Raw genomic sequence first — 17,322 nt, 5'->3', positions numbered from 1 at the left:
ATATTTAAAAGCTTCGGTTCCTATATTTGGCACAGCGTCAATAATATGTAACAAATAAGTATATAATTTGCTGTGTTTGGCTTGGAAGTACCGTGATCAGGTGCGTTGTAAAAATACTAATTGTAACCTGTCGACCCGTATGATGTCAAGGACAGTCTCTAATGGCTGTCGACAGTGAAAGGGATAAAACTGATAACAATTCCATAAAAAAGAAAGAAAATACTGGTTCTGGTGTGGAGATTTAATAGATTATGTTTCCTAAATTCTATATGAAACACAAAACGTCCAGACATCGACTTTTTAATGTTGAATGTTTTGAACCAGTTTTAATTACTTATCACAAGATCTCAACTCCTATTGGCAGAAAATCAAAAGTGATGTTGCCAAATATTGTAGATCTTGTCATACTTGTAAAATGGTAGGAAAACCAAATCAGGAAATTCCCAAGGCTCATCTACAACATATTCTTGAATTTGACGAACTATTTAGTAGAATTATGGTATACTGTGTTGGTCCCTTACCTAAGACCAATTCATGTAACCAATACCTGTTGACCATTATGTGTGCGTCGACAAGGTTTCCAGAGGCAATTCCCATGAGGAATATAAAATCTAAAACAATAGTAAAAGATTTGATAAAGTTTTTATTTTATTTGGCCTTCCCAAGTCCGTACAGTCTGATCAAGGCTCAAATTTCATGTCTGGAATGTTTCGGCAAGTTATATACGAATTAGTCATTCAACAATTCAAATCTTCTGCCTATCACCCTGAGAGCCAAAGGTCATTAGAAAGATTTCATCAGACGTTGAAAAATATGATTCGATCATATTATATTGATGCGGGTAAAGACTGGGATGAAGGCATTCATTTACTATTGTTTGCTGTTAGGGAATCAGTTCAAGAATCTTTAGGTTTCAGTCCCTTCGAACTGGTTTTTGGACACACTGTGCGTGGACCGTTGAAGTTACGAAAGAGAAACTTTTTTCTAATGAAGATTCCGAGATTAATCTTCTTGATTGTGTTTCTAATTTTAAATACAAGTTGTAAAAGGCTTGTGAGGTCGCAAGAGCAAATCTGCACTCTACTCAATCCAAAATGAAGTTAAGATATAATAAAAAGTCGAAAGAAAGGAGTTTTCAGCCTGGTGATAGAGTCCTGGCTCTCTTGCCAATACCACAAAATCCTCTTCAGGCCAAGTATTATGGTCCCTACACAGTTGACAGGAAAATAAATGATTAAAATTACATCATAAATACTCCTGGGTGGAGTAAACAAAAACAACTCTGTCACATTAACATGCTTAAAGGGTATATTGAAAGAGTTAAACATGCAGTTAATTTAGTTGTACCTGTCCCACTCAGTGAAGATTTAAGTGAAGGAATATTGTCAGATTCTACTGACATTGGAGTGACAAATCTTCGGAATTCAGACATTATGAAAGATCTAGACCAGAAACTTTCATATTTGCAAGAGCAAGAAAGAAATGAACTTAAACAGTTATTATTTGAATATGAGCATTTATTTCCAGATGTTCCTACAAGGACAAACAAAATTTTCCATGACGTTGAAATTGTAAATTCCAAACCTCTCAAACAGCACCCGTACAGGATGAACCCTCTCAAACATGTATACGTGAGAAAGGAAATTCAATATTTGCTGGAGAATGATTTTATAGAGCCCAGTAAAAGTAACTGGAGTCCACCATGCAAACTTGTTCCAAAACGAGATAAAACTTTCCTTATGTGTTCTGATTATGGGAAGGTGAATAGTGTGACAAAAACAGATTCATTCCCATTACCAAGAATCGATGACTGTATTGATAAGATCGGGAATGCCAAGTATGTCACCAAATTTGACCTTCTGAAAGGATTTTGGCAGATTCAACTAACGGATAGAGCAAAGGAAATTTCGGTATTCGTGACTACAGATGGACTTTACCAATATAAAGTAATGCCGTTTGGGATGAAAGGGTCGCCGAGTACATTTCAACGTCTCATGAATATGATTATCTCTGGTCTAGACAATTGTGATGCTTATATCGGTGATGTCATCATCTACAATGACACCTGGAAAGAACATTTAGCAACGATTCTGAAATTCTTTGACAGACTCACAGATGCATGTTTGACAATTAATTTATCTAAAAGTGAGTTCTGCTGTTCTAGTATTACGTTTCTGGGACACATTGTGGGACATGGACAAGTTAAACCTATACATGCCATGGTCGAAGCTATCTCTGAATTTCCCGTGCCTGTATGGCCAGATAATATAGTAAATTTTGTTCTAATTTTTCTAACATTGCTGAGTCCCAGACAAATTTTTTGAGTAAAAATTACAAATTCCTTTGGACTGAAAAATGTCAGGAAGCCTTTGATAAGTTGAATGCCATACTTAAAAGTGCGCCAGTTCTTACAGCTCCAAATTTCAGCCAATCTTTTAAACTGTCTGTTGATGCAAGTGATATTGGGGTTGGAGCAGTTTTGATTCAAGAAGATGAAAGTGGCAATGATCATCCAGTGTGCTATTTTTCCAAGAAATTAAATAAGCACCAAAGGAATTATTCAACAATCGAGTAGGAATGTTTGGCTTTGATATTGGCATTACAACATTTTGAGGTTTCCCTTAGTTCAGCTTCTTCCTCGATTGTTGTATTTAGTACCACAACCCCCATACTTTCATCTGTAAGATGAAAAAAAATTCAAAGACTACTAAGATTGAGTTTGGTGTTACAGGAATATAATTTTGACATAAGGCACATCAAGGGAAAATATAATTGAATAGCAGATGCACTTTCCTGTGCATAGATATGTATTATTTCATATACAATTTTTTTAATTCATAAGGGTACTTATTATATTTTTCTTAAAACTCATGTTTCAATCTATGGTAAAAAGAAAGCTTTATCATATAAATCATTCTTTTTTTAGGGGGAAGGTGTTACATATATCTGATTTAATATATATATATATATATATATATATATATATATATATATATATATATATATATATATATATATATATATATATATATATATATATATATATATATATATATATATATATATATATATATATATATATTAATTTAATTGTTTGTTTGTCAGTTTAAAATTTTTCTTTTTCTTACATGCTATTGTAATGTAAATTATTTCACTAGAGATGATACTTTTTCAGAATATCGTTTGACCTTGACTGGAGAGTTTATAGACAACAGGTGTTGATCTAAATTCTGACCTGGGTTCAGAATTAGTAAACAAAGTTCTATTTTATTTTCAAATGATTGGTTGTTGTCAAGGTCATGATGGAACTACTTGGTTAAGAAGTAAACACTTTTTAAAATATTTTGTTCTGAGAAAGTAATCATTGGTCTAATCAAGGCCATATTATGTGTATGTGATATAAACATGATCACCTGCCACCCCCCTTTGTTTTCGCAATTCTATTTGTTCCATATCTACGCATTTGCTAGTTATAATAGTGATGTGTAGTGAGAGATTTCTCGGCTTTGGGGCTTTTCATACTGTTGTCAAGTTAATTTGTTGTAGCCAGATCTTGAACTATATTTTTCTTCAGATCATTTGGCTTTCAAAAGGATTGATTCTCTATTCTCTGGACATATTTGAAGAGTGCTTACTCAGATTTTGGAAAGACATTCTTTGCACGTTTAATTTGGATTTCCAACACCGGAGTGCCATTATTTGTATTTCTACAAGGAACTGTAGATAAGCACAGTACTGACTTACAGCATACGTCATCGTCATCCATCTTGAATTTTAAATCAGGATTTGAACTTGAAATTATTTGAACGTTTATTACTAGGACTTTTGTAATTTAATTCGTGGATTATTCTTAGATTATTTTTGGATTTGATTCGTGAAACCGTAAGTTCTTGTGCTTTTTTAATTTTACAGAATTTTCCAGGAAAATAAATTATTTGTTAAATTTTAAAAAGCTTGATGTTTTCACTTTTTCTGTGTTACTGTTTATTCGAGCCTAAACACGTAATAGTAATAAATTACTCAACCCTTTTTTGTAGCTCTCTTCTATCTATTTTTTCGAAGGTATATTCGTTTTTTTTAGACCTGTTTTCGTATTCTATCACGTTTAATGTAGTACTCCAACCGGAATATGTACTTATTTGTTCAGGAACAGATAAGGTCAAAATATACACATGGAATAGTGTGACAAATGTGAAGGTCATTGTCATTAGCACCTTCAAGTTCTATAAAGTATAGCGATGTACTGTATAAATCAATCGATGACACTATGTATTTACAATGTCGTGCCTGAGTTTAAATATACCACTTCTAATATTGTTTATGATCCTGAAAGTTTCTTCTTTATGATAACTTTGTCTAAAATACTCGTTGTAGTATTGTTTGCAACGATTTATATATTTTCGTGTATATTTCTTTTGTGTTTTGTTTACCTTATGCTCTTTTCGTTTTGCAGTAAGCACAGTTTCTATAAATGTGGTAATGTCTTTGAAGTCATGACCTGTCAAAGATATGATCATGTTGATCAATATTTTTATCAAGTTATATTTGCAAATGTTTTTCTCAACTGGTAAGTAATATGTAAATCATCTTGCAAATAACATTTATGTTTTTACTTTCCTTATTACATTAATGTAAGGTGAATAAGAACAACAAGCAAGATGAACGCAAGGTTAAGTGATAAGACAGCTTGGTAAATGTTCATGTTCACGTTCACGTGAATTTAAAAAGATACGCAAAAGCCGAACAATTCTAGAGGTAACAAAAATATACAAAGCCATGGATGCTGAAGCCATACCGCTGAAAAATCACAATATGTGAAATAAATTAAACAAATTCAAACAACAGCTCTATTATTAAATAGGTGGATGTGTACGGTAGCTTTACGTGTCTTCTTCATTTTGGTACGTCTTTCAAAGAATCATCAACGTTGTACAATTGACGGAACGTACATAGCACGGGTCAGTTATCCAAGAAGTTGTATTTGCAATGAAAAATCAATGAAAGCACACCGACAGACACAATTCATCAAAGATAAAGTGTATACTTCGTCCGACTTAATGACATAAATGCTTAAGCAGACATTTACCTGAAAACATTTCGACTTAATAATAAAAGAAACGTGAAAAGCAGAAGGAAAAATGATTCAACAGTTCATTCAAAAGTTAAGTATCATAGCTACATGTGGTCAAGACTTGAAAACAGTACGGGGAAGACATGATATTCTCCAGAATGGAAATGTTGACAGAGGTTAAGAAATATCTAAAATTTGTCAATGTTTACAACTCAGCGAAGAAAGGATTAAACTTTGGAAAAGTATGTTGTTTTACATTCTAAAATTAAACAAGTACGGAGAGACTTGATTAATAAAATCATCTGATCTGTACAAAAATTATAAAAAAATTAGTGCTTTGAGAGAACAATTGCCGACTTGAAAAACGAGATAATAGCTAATGCTAAAAGATACAGAGAATAAATGATTTAACAGAGATTACAAACAGGTATAGATAGATGATGCTAATAAAAAAATGAATGTGTAGGAAAGCACAAATGAATCTATACAAATATATACATGAGTTATTTATTGCAGATCTGACTGAGAAGAAAACAATAAAGATGTTAGAGTCACAAACGTTTTGTAACCAAGTATACAATAAAGCTGAACTATGCGAAACATGTACAGAATTTAGCAAACAATTCTACAGTAAGTTTGAACAATGTAAAAGAGATAGATAATGTAACAACCAGTTATACATAAGTGCGCGTTTTGATACTACACCAGACATATTCTCAACAGCCACGGATGCAACTTTTCTCCATTATATTTTGCTGATTACAAGTAACACGCAATATATGCTTTGGAACAATATGTCACTTAGAAAATAATATCAGGACTAAATACAATTTGTTGAAAATTGTTTGTTATAAATCTCAAAATTCCATGAAACATCTATTTATATATCGAATTAGAGGTAATATATCGACATACTGCTTTGGCAGTTAACCCAGGAGTATCAATATTCTCTTCTTCTGAAAGATTCAAAGACATAAAATATGGAAGACAACATTATTCATCTGGTAATAACATCAACAGATCACTCAATGAACTCGTTCTAATAATTTTTTCTTTTTATGGAAAGCAAACAGCAGTATTAAAATGTGTTAATCATAAATGAAAAAGATGTTTACAAAGGCAGTTATGATTGACGAAGAAATAACTAATGGTCTAGATTTACAACCTCTTCCCCAACTACTAACCCACAAAGATACTATACGTTAAAGTTAAATGATCGTAATGGAACTGATAATGACACTGTCTGACACAACAGCAACATAATAGTGCCAAAGAAAAGCCCGAGAATTAGATGAAAGCAGATCAATTACTCTTGACCACTTGAATGAAGTATTGATATAACAAGGTTTGGTAACGCCGTACTGATAAAACCTATACAATTGTTTTCTACTGTGATTGATAATGGCACACATGATTTAAATCATCTTGCAAATGTTGAAAAAAGGGAACAAACTGAATAGACTATAACACTTATATTATAACAAAGTAAACAATTAAGACATTTTTTGCAATAGGTGTTGTTCTGTTTATTGCTTACTTTTTATTAAGATAATGATTCTTATTCAGCAAACTGAATAGTAAATATATATGACGTACGGTAAATACTTAGCTCTCTACAAGCAGGAGAAAAGTCCTAAGGGAGTTAAGTACCTTAAAGACATCGTAGTAGTACACATAGATGCATTATGTTTATTTACCATAACAGTCCCATAAATATTACCTGGTAGCATCTTCCTGCTAACAATGAAGGGGTCAATAATTTGGGCAGATACTAATGTTCTAGGTTAAGTTTGTAGAGCTGAAGATAGACATTCCTAAAGTTTTCGAAGAAGTCACATCACATTTGAAGTTACTTTCACACAGTAGTCGTGTAGATCACTAAATGTTGGAGGGTGGAAATCGTGACATTACATCAAGAACTTTTTTATATTCATCATCAGAAATGATTAAACTGTTAAGTGTAACATATAAATTTTCCTTGTATTATATAGTTATTTCATTAAACACGTCAAAATCTATCCTCGTTCTTGTATGGATAGATTTCTTTCCTTACGTATGATGGCGTCATTGAACCTATTGTGAAAGACTTGAAGGAAATCAATACCTATCTAAACGATTGGTCTAGACAATTTATAAAAACTATTCTCACCCATGGGTTTTTCTTATGCAAATACCTGAAGACATTTGCTATTGTTACTTGTTTAGCGAGTCTCCGAGATCCGTATACCTAACATATACATAGCATTAATGCAGTTTTGTTAAATGATACTTTCCAACAAGCACTAAATATCATCGCAAAAGTTTGCAAAACGATCCCTCTGTAAGCATTATATACATTGATCTTTGTTCATTGTAACAAAGTCTTGTGTTTTCAGATACATTATCTGGTGTGTTGAAACAGTCAATCATTTTTACAGATATATTTATGTCTGTTTTGTCCATTTATCGACGATGTCACCAATCAGGAGAGATGTTTTTTTTCCCCAGCGTAATGGCACTTCCCATCTCAGTAGTCATTAGAATCGCTTGAAGCGAATATGGTCAATATGTCAATATGTCAATTTGTTTGGCTGTATCAGTTTCCGCTCCCTACCAATTCCAATATGTATAGATACTGTAAATTTTCACCAGATGCCTAAAACCAATTTATGTCACAATCCAAATTGTACATGGATAGCATCTGTGGATCTTTAGGGGCGTAACACATTTTGTATCTCTTTCTTATATTGATCCGTGTATTTCGTTATGAGTAATCAGGAGAACAAACGACATAGACCCTTATCTGCAGGCACATTATGATTAGGATCTTTGTTGTTTATAGTATTTCTAGACGTATACGCAAGTCTAAAACGTACGTTTGATCGATAATTCTAGGTTTGCTTGTATAGAACCCAATTATCGAGTTTTCGTTTCGACTGATCACTTTCTTTAAAAATGTTCAGTGTTATTAAAACTTCATACATTTAATGCTTGCATCTGACTTCTTTGTTTGGTTCGTTTGGTTGACAGCACCAAAGTTATTCTAAACTATCAATGTTTTCAATGTTCGTATCTGGTATTTTTCGCTCCATTCTTGTTTCAAGAATTTTGTACTATGGTTATATCATTTTGTCATCTCCCTATGTTGCTGTAGTATGATTGGTATAGTCCAATAGTAAGGGATATAATAGATTAGTACACTGAAACTCACGCGTTCAATGAACCTCGTTTCTAAAGATCCCCATTACATTTGTTTACAGATTATTTTACGGGTAAGTGCATCATGAGATCACCACATTTTCCATCCGCACATATTATCCTAATGTCAGTCATGAGTCACGGATTAAGTACAGTTGCCAAACGACTAAGTAATTTTACCCTTTTTAACAGCAATGCATTGTTCGGTATTCAGTCTCATATGAGGCTTATATCGACACTGATATACCATCACATTTCCTTTTTCCGCAGTATGGTGCGGCTTAAATGGAAAGATCGAACGATGAGCCAAAATTAAGCCTAACGCTGCTTTCCTTTTGGTGTCAGCATTGTTGTGAATTAAGACTGGCTTAGAGACCCAAAGCAATAAGATACCAATCGATCAGGAGAAAAAGAGCCATTGGTAATTAATCATTCTTATAAAAGCTGCAACAAACGAAATTGCTGACTAGATGCTAGCAATTGACAAATGAATGTATTCCCGTGAAGAAAGGCATTTAGTTTAATCATTCATCCTATCTCTGCTACGCATTACAATGGATATTGTGCTGTTTTTTAAGTTCATTAGTGCTATCTTATTACAAAATATAACAATGCCCATCTGATTACAAAACATAACAATTACCTTCTTATTCCAAAATAAAATAATTGCTATCTTATTACAAAAAATAAAACAATTACCATCTTATTACAAACTATAACACTGTCCATATTATTACAATTTATAACAATTACCATCTTTTTTACAATATGGGAATTGCCATTGTATTACAAATTCCATCTTGCAACATATAACAATCTAACTAGAAACTGTTTGCTGTACAATGAAGAAAAGAACAACGATCAACAAAAACCTAATTATCTATATGTCTATGTGAAATAACCATTTAGTTAATACTCCTGCTGTAATGGATGGTTGCCTAGTTCTAGAATGATGTCAGACGTAAAAAAAAAAATTAGCCTAAATCAATGGAGGTAATTTAGTTGGTAATCTTAGACTATCTAACACCAAATTGATATCAGGTGTACATCATTACCAGAGAAGCGGAGTTTCCATGGATCTAACTTAAAGCTATAAAAATATTTATTTACAATTTGCTATATATTTTTGAACTTTTAAAACCAAAATGTCGCACTAATGTTTGTTATTTTGATATAATTTCTTGCACAAGCGAATGCTGCATTCGAGATTCGATACACCTTCATTTTAGAAATCTGTTAAATTTCATGATTGATCATCAGTTCTAGTCACCGATCAGTGATCTATTAATAATCATTAAACAAACATCAGAAGGTGAAAAGGTGATAGGTCATAATTAAAAATACAGTATAATGACTAACACTAATATCGTTATTATCCAGGGTGTTTTGAAAAACTGGGTTACATAAGATAATATGTTCAAGACACAGATATCACAGAGATGATGCAATGTATGTTTGGACGAAGAAATGAATTTAAAGATCTCCAAACGTGTTTGCTACAGTAGAAAAGTCAATTTTTACAAAGATGATGAGCATGGTCAGTGAAAATATTGCACAACATCTGCATATTGTCCTCAGTAATTTATATTTGATGATTTAGATTCAATATATTGACTATTCTTGAAACTTACATATTAATTGCAACTTTTTGCAATTTGGCACATACTGGTGACCTAAAATAGATGTGAGGTCAACAACACTACATATTAGAATAATTTTAAAAAACCTTAGAAAAAGCAATTGCAAAGGCAGCGGCCTTAAATGGATTTTCATTCTCTTTCACTCAATTCTTGTTCCTAAGCCCAGATTTGTAGGTGTATGTTTTTGGCGCTCTGTTTAACTTGCCAAAGTATACGTGTAGTATTATCTGGTACTGCAGTCACATATACAGCTCATCTTAATAAATCAGAGGTCAATGTTCTATCTTAAAATATTCATCCCAGGTTTTGATCCACCACAATTACTATAATAAAACGGAAAGGCAACAAAATACTGTGTCAGAAAGGAAAATATTGAAGTTCTCTAATTTATTTTCAAAATAGGTTGCAAGTAATGCATAAACATTATTTGCTTTTTAGCAGAAAACGATTGTAATGTGATTTTCTTTTTGGTTTCAATGCATATAAACACTTTCCAGTGCATCGCACCATTTGAATACACAATGTAAATAAACATATATCTCAGATCATGATGAAGCAAAATTACTAAGCTTGTCTAAAGCATTTAGAGCCGAACAGCTCAGAACACAACTTTATTTATATATTTGTTCACATTTTGTTAAAAAGAATAACAGTTTCTTCCACTAGATGATTCACATGCTTTCTTACATTTAACACTTGTATGCACAAATCATTTATAACTACGCGTTACTGGCTTAAATGGAGTTTGGTTTACTAACTGTATCTTGGTAATAAGGATAGCATCATCTAAAAGAAATCAAACATGTTTTTAATTGAAGAAACACATGTATAATTAAAACGATAATTTAAATCATGGTAAAATTTAATAAAAATCTTTCGGGATTTTAGGGAAATTTGCATTTATTATTGAAATCCTGTGACATGTTTAGGCTCGAATAAACAATAACACAAGAAAAATACTGTACAAAAATAATACAAAATAACTTACGGTTTCCAGAATCAAATAGAAAAAAAGTCCAAGATTAATCCACCAATAAAAGTTTAGATGACCTAATAAGAAATGTCTTTTGTTCAAGAATTCTGTATGAGCACAAAATATTCTCAGAAAAACGAATTAATCTTTCAGAATCCGAAAAATTAAAAGAAAATTCAAAAACTCAAAAATAGTCACAACAGAAGAAAACCACTTGACATCACGTGTTTAAAAGCCTTAAAACTCTGAGATCTCTCTCTGAACATCACTATTAATACTAAGTATTTCGAAATTTTGGAAATGTCTAATTGCGAAATAGAGGATCGGGTGATCATGTTTAAATATAAAAATAACCAATCATTTTACTTCGAGAATAAACAGGGCCAGGAACATTGTCAAAAATAGAAACAGTGTTTCTGTTATTATGTATTTATGGAAAGATTCATGTCAAATTATATTACATTCACATGCAAAGAAAATAAAAAGATTCCAAAACCCACAAACAAACAAATGAAATCAAACACAAATTAAATCAAAAATAAATTAAATCAAATATACGTAACACTTCCCCCATATAGAAAGAAAGATTTATAGGATAAAGCTTTTTTATAACCACATATTAATTACACATGAGGTTAAAAAGAACTCATATATTACACACAGTATACATGAAATACATGAAAGTGCGTCTACTATTAAATTATCTTTTCCCCTGACGTGCCTGATGTCAAAATTGTATTCCTGCAACAACAAACTCAACCTTAGGAGTATTTGATTTTTATTTTTCATCTTGCCAATGAAAGTAAGGGGGTTGTGGTCACTGAACACAATAATCGAAAAAGGAGCTGAATTAAGGTAAGCTTCAAAATGTTGTAATGCCAATATCAAAGCCAAGCATTCCTTCTTGTTTGTTGAATAATTTCTTTTGTGCTTATTTAATTTCTTAGAAAAATAGTACACTGTATGATCAATATCATTTTCATCTTCTTGAATCAAAACTGCTCCAACCGCAACATCACTTGCATCAACTGACAATTTAAATGATTGGTTGAAATTTGGAGCTGTAAGACATTTTTCAATCCAAAGGAACTTGTTTTTCTACTTAATAAATTTGTCAGGGGTTCAGCAATAATATAAAAATTGGAACAAAGTTTCGATAGGATCCGGCCATACCTCAGAATCACATCAGTTGCTTTTTATTTACAGGCAGGGGAAATTCAGAGATAGCCTTGACCTCTAGCATCTGTACGTTTAACTTGTCCATGTCCCACGATATGTCCTAGAAAAGTTACACTATCACGACGGAACTCACTTTTAGATAAATTAATTGTCAAACATGCATCTGTGAGTATGTCAAATAATTTTCGAATTGTTGCTAAATGTTCTTTTGAGGTGTCATTGTAGATGATACCTGTATCGATGTAAGCATCACAATTGTCTAGGCCAGAAGTAATCATATTCACGAGAAGTTGAAATGTACTTGGCGACCCTTTCATCCCAAACGGCATTACTTTAAATTGGTAAAGTCCATCTGGAGTCACGAATGCCAAAATTTCCTTGGCTCTTTCCGTTAGTGGAATCTGCCAAAATCCATTCAGAAGGTCAAAGCTGGTGACACACTTGGCATTTCCGATCTTATCAATACAGTCATCGATATGTTGGTAATGGAAATGCATCTTTCAGAATCCGAAATATTGAAAGAAAATTTAAAAATCAAAAATAGTCACAACAGAAGAACACCACTTGACATCAAGTGTTTAAAAGCCCTAAAAAGCTGAGATCTGTCTCTAAACATCACTATTAATACTAAGTATCTTGCAATTTTAAAAATACCTAATTGCGAAATAGAGGATCACGTGATCATGCTTACGTATAAAAATCACATAGCTCCTGTTTGTGCTTGATAAGAACCAATCATTTATCTCCGAGAATAAATGTATTATTTATTTATGGAAAGATTCAGATCAAACTGAATGTTCTGGGAAAAATCAAATTATTAGTGAACAAAATTACATTACATTGACATGTAAAGAAAATAAAAAGATTCCAAAACCCACAAACAATCAAATCAAATCAAACACAAATTAAATCCAATATAAATTAAATCACATATACGTAACTATCCAAAAGCAAACCATTATTGATATAATATAAAAGTCAATTAGCTTGTCTTCCTTCTCACCATTTGAAATCATTATAGATGTACCTTTCCGGGGTTTTGTGCTTTTTCAAAAACTGAAATGTGCAAAAGCTCAATAATCCTGGTATTGTCAAACTCCCATATAGCAGCACTGGCAATACTGTATCATTCAAGAACTGTAGTTAAAAGTTCAATTAGATTTAGCAAGTCATGTATCTTTTTTGTATAAAAGATAAATTGCTTTCTTGGTGTATTAGATATTGTGTTCATACCTTTGAAAAATCAGCGGTTCCTAGAGATTGTGTTCATAGCTTTGAAAAAGCAGTGGTTCCTTGAAACAGGCACCGATGTATTTGAATGTATTGCGGATAAAAATGATATTTTCATCACGTTCGCAAACAAAGCGATTATTCTTTCACACATCGAAAAATCATGATATTGGTTTTGGTTTATGTTCAACTGGCATAATTAGAATACATGTAAAATACGTTTTAATTCCTCTGAGAGAAACAGAAAGCATCAATTCAATATCAACATTCGTGAAGACTTCTAGAATCAATTTCCCCTGTGGATTATTTAGCTCAAGGCAATTACAGTTATTGCTCGAGGCAATTACATTTGCTATTTGCCTTTCTACCGTTACATTTCGTTTTATGCTCCTTTTCAGCAGGGATGTTGAAAAAATATTCCTATTTATTCGAACAGACAGCTATATAACAGTTGTGGCGTCAGTATAAACTTGCATATTCAACCATCTCTCTTTTTTATTTATATTTCAAGATATTTTATTTTTATATTCCCGTGGCACTTCTTGGAGATGCGAGTAATTGTAACGATTAATTGTAACATGTCTTAGCATGTTGACGAATGATCAAAACGTATGCACTAAAACATGTTAAATGCATGTTTTTTAAAATTATATTCTTCGTTCGAAAATGCTTAGCATTTAATGGCTACTTGTTTGATAACAATCCTTTTTAATCTTTTGACTGTATTGACTGTATTGACTAGCTTCTTCAACTTAGTTGTTGAGCACATATATTTATCTCATGTCTCATGATGGAATATCGAGGACTGTGGTTTACACAGATGTTAACGAAATTGCCATTTGTAAACAAAATATTGTTTTAACATCTTCATTTTGGTTATGAATCAAAAGGCGTTAAAGAAAATGGCACGTAGTGTGAAAAACTACGGGTACGGTATAGGTCATGGGTCAGCGTCACGAACACATATTCTGCATTATATTTTAGCTTATTATATTTTGTACCTCATACAATTCAGTCATATCACAAATGTAATCTGAGCTGGCTCCATGTAGGTCAGCTACTTCGTCTCCTAATGTATCCACTCCTGCTATTTAGCCGCTCGTCCATTGCCCAAATACCTGAGGTATCTGACGGGTTCGGGGGGGGGGTGCGAAGGAGGGGGTAGAGAAAGAAAGTTGCGCAGTCACCTCCTTTTTTCATCCTAGGAGATCTGAATCCAGAGGCAATACAATACCGAAATCGATATACTGCCCTGTACTTATTTGATATGTCCTCGGCATAATCCATCAGAGCGGACTTTCCAGAATTAATCAGGTGTAGCTGTCTAATGCAGGCCAAAAGTTGCAGGTAGTATTGACGACTATTAACATGGTAGTATAAATATTATGCTCTTCCCGTCACTATGCAGCATACTTATCGTCGGAATTCTGTTGACTCACCTTGTGCATCATATGCATTATATGCGGTGTCAGGAAAGGTCCAGCGACCATAGACGTGGCATTTGCAGCAATCCAGCTCCAGGAGAAATGCCAGAAACAAACTTCCAACCTGTAAAGGATTTTCATTAAACTGACAAAGCTGGATGATCAGGGCAAGATTAGGGGGACCCGAGTGGCCGAGTGGTCTAAAGCGCTCACCGTTACGGATCACTGCCATCTCACCTCTGTCTGCGTGGGTTCGAGTCTCGGGCTCGGCTAATGTGGGTATGTGAGAGAGCTTGCGGTAGCTTCTCGTGGGTCGGTGGTTCTTTCCAGGGTTTTCCCGGGTTCTTTTTCCACCAATAATACTGGCCGCCATGTATAGCTTATATTGTGCTGAAAAATGGCGATAAACCCTATTACAGCAACAGCAGCAAGATTTGGTCGCCGAGAAATTTATTCAGAATGGCTCGGCAATTCCATAATGGCACGCGTGCTCACGTCCTGGACGATTGTGAATAAGAGAACTTTCAAAACTTCATGCACCTTAGCTTTTATTGTCAATATTCCGTATCGTTTCTAAAAGTTGCATACTAATTGGAATCTTTTCTCTTTATTTCTAGGAGAGTTTGCATATTTCGATCAGTCTAGTGGGAATGGAAGCTTCATCATCAGTCCAGCTTTTACCGGAAGTAGTGTCTGTCTCAACATGGATGCCATCCTATATGGGACTGGATACCATCCCATTTTATATATAAACACAGAGCCTCCACTGGCTACAATGCAGAGAATTAGCCTATATGGATCGCGTCATCTGAGGTTAGTACATATCTCTTTATGTACAAATTCTTGTTTGTTGCATTTCATACTATTGCGTAAAAACAAAAACCACCACAATTGCTAGCGCACTTTAGTTAAAAAGAAGGTTTTAGTGATGTCGTCAAGAAACGTCCGATTCCATACTAATGAAATACTCAATGCTATTGAAACATTACTTAAATATTAATTAAAATTGATAAAAATGCTACATCTAAGGCACTAAAAAAATCATCAAAACCAAGGCTATTTAATCTGTTCATTTACAATTTAACTTGATTTGGGGATGAAATGCTTATTTGTTGCATTACCAATGTTTCCACCATCATGTTAAAACAAAAGGCACATCAATTCTTAACAGTCAGTGAAGTGTTAAAAAAATAGGATTGTAAAATGATTGCCGAAATAGAAAGAAAGACAATATTATTTTAATCCAGCCAAACAATCAAGCGAGCCGTTTAACTAGTTGTACCAAAGACACTTGTGTTCACTAAGGAGCAATGTGTGGTTCATACAAGAGCTTGAAGCTTTGGGTTTGAAATTGAAATTATACCAGGTATGATCTGTTTGGACATCCTTGATTGAAGTCATGTAGCTCATACAGAGATAAAACGCTACTAATGATTCTAACAATGACTTCTTCAAAATCATGAGCAATTTTGGTGTTTGGTATCATGAAGGACAATCTCAGGAACAAAACAACATTTAAAACATGTACGGATGGAAATAGATGTTAAAGTCACAAAAGCAGGTGCTATATCCTTGCCAGGAGGACTGTAATAGATGGTTACCTTGTGGTATTCAGTCTCAAAAACAAAATACTGACTATTCAAACGGGAATGTTTAACATGCAAAAAATGAAAATCAGAGGTCCAGGAGCGTTCAAGGTTGAGTTACAATGACAAAACAAACAATAATAGTGTTCTGTGGCAAAAGTGTATTTATGCAAACATAAAGTTGAAACGAAAGTTTACAGGGTGTCCAGAACGTATAGTTCAAGGTGATTATATAATCTGAGATTTAAAAGTATTTTTTTTAATCAATCACAAGAAAAATTTAAAGGTAACGAATATGCTATGGACATTAAGTCACAAGATATGTAGCATTACAATCATTAAACATAGTGATGTATATGTATGATAATAAGATGTTTCTCGCTGACAGCGTAAATGTTTTACCTTACGGTCACATTAATACCTTGAATTGAAAAGAAAACTCTCCAGTCATCACACTCTGGTTTCTTTTGTCTTTTTTTTTCAAAGTATCTACAATCTTCAAACACCGGTTCCATGACCGTTTGATTCTTTGAGTAAATATATAACCAAAAACGTGAACTCTCCTTGCAATATTTGATCGCAGAACTATACTGTATTCTGACTATGACTCTGTGTGTGTGTGTGTGTGTGTGTGTGTGTGTTCCGATCGTCAGCTATGCGCTGTTTGTGGATTTATGTTTTCTTTGTTTAAACATACTTTGAAGTTTAAATGCTGAATGTCTCTTTCGTTCAGGTCATCAGTACATCAATATGAATGAAACTACTCAGAAAAAGAAGCAATGTAACAATTTAGAACATGCCAGCACTGCAATAGCTGCATACCTACATTTTGTAGCGGACACAGCGTGGATGTAAAGGGTTAACTCCGTCGATATACAACTTTTGATTGTCAACTGTTGAAAATGTAGAAGGTTAACTCCGTCGATAAACAACTTTTGATTGTCGACTGTTGAAAATGTATGTGTATGTATCTTGCTGTGTAGTATAAATACAATACAGGTATAGTATGTACGCTGGGGTTTAAATATACCGCTCCTTGTAA

General features: G+C 33.3%; 1 protein-coding gene across 1 annotated transcript in view; it reads left to right on the top strand.

Moving 5' to 3' along the window:
- Positions 1-17,322, top strand: part of LOC149805673 (uncharacterized) — a 293,351-nt gene that overhangs the window by 104,055 nt on the left and 171,974 nt on the right. The window contains exon 2 of the mRNA XM_089936655.1: positions 15,312-15,507. Within this exon, the coding sequence (XP_089792781.1) occupies positions 15,312-15,507 (196 nt within the window). The remainder of the gene's footprint in view (positions 1-15,311; positions 15,508-17,322) is intronic.

The sequence above is a fragment of the Sinohyriopsis cumingii genome, chromosome 2 (genome assembly GCF_028554795.1).
Source record: "Sinohyriopsis cumingii isolate HCF-2022 chromosome 2, ASM2855479v2, whole genome shotgun sequence".
NCBI lineage: Eukaryota > Metazoa > Mollusca > Bivalvia > Unionida > Unionidae > Sinohyriopsis > Sinohyriopsis cumingii.
Note: the sequence above shows the minus strand (reverse complement) of the source record. Positions and strands in the feature narration are given on the sequence as shown.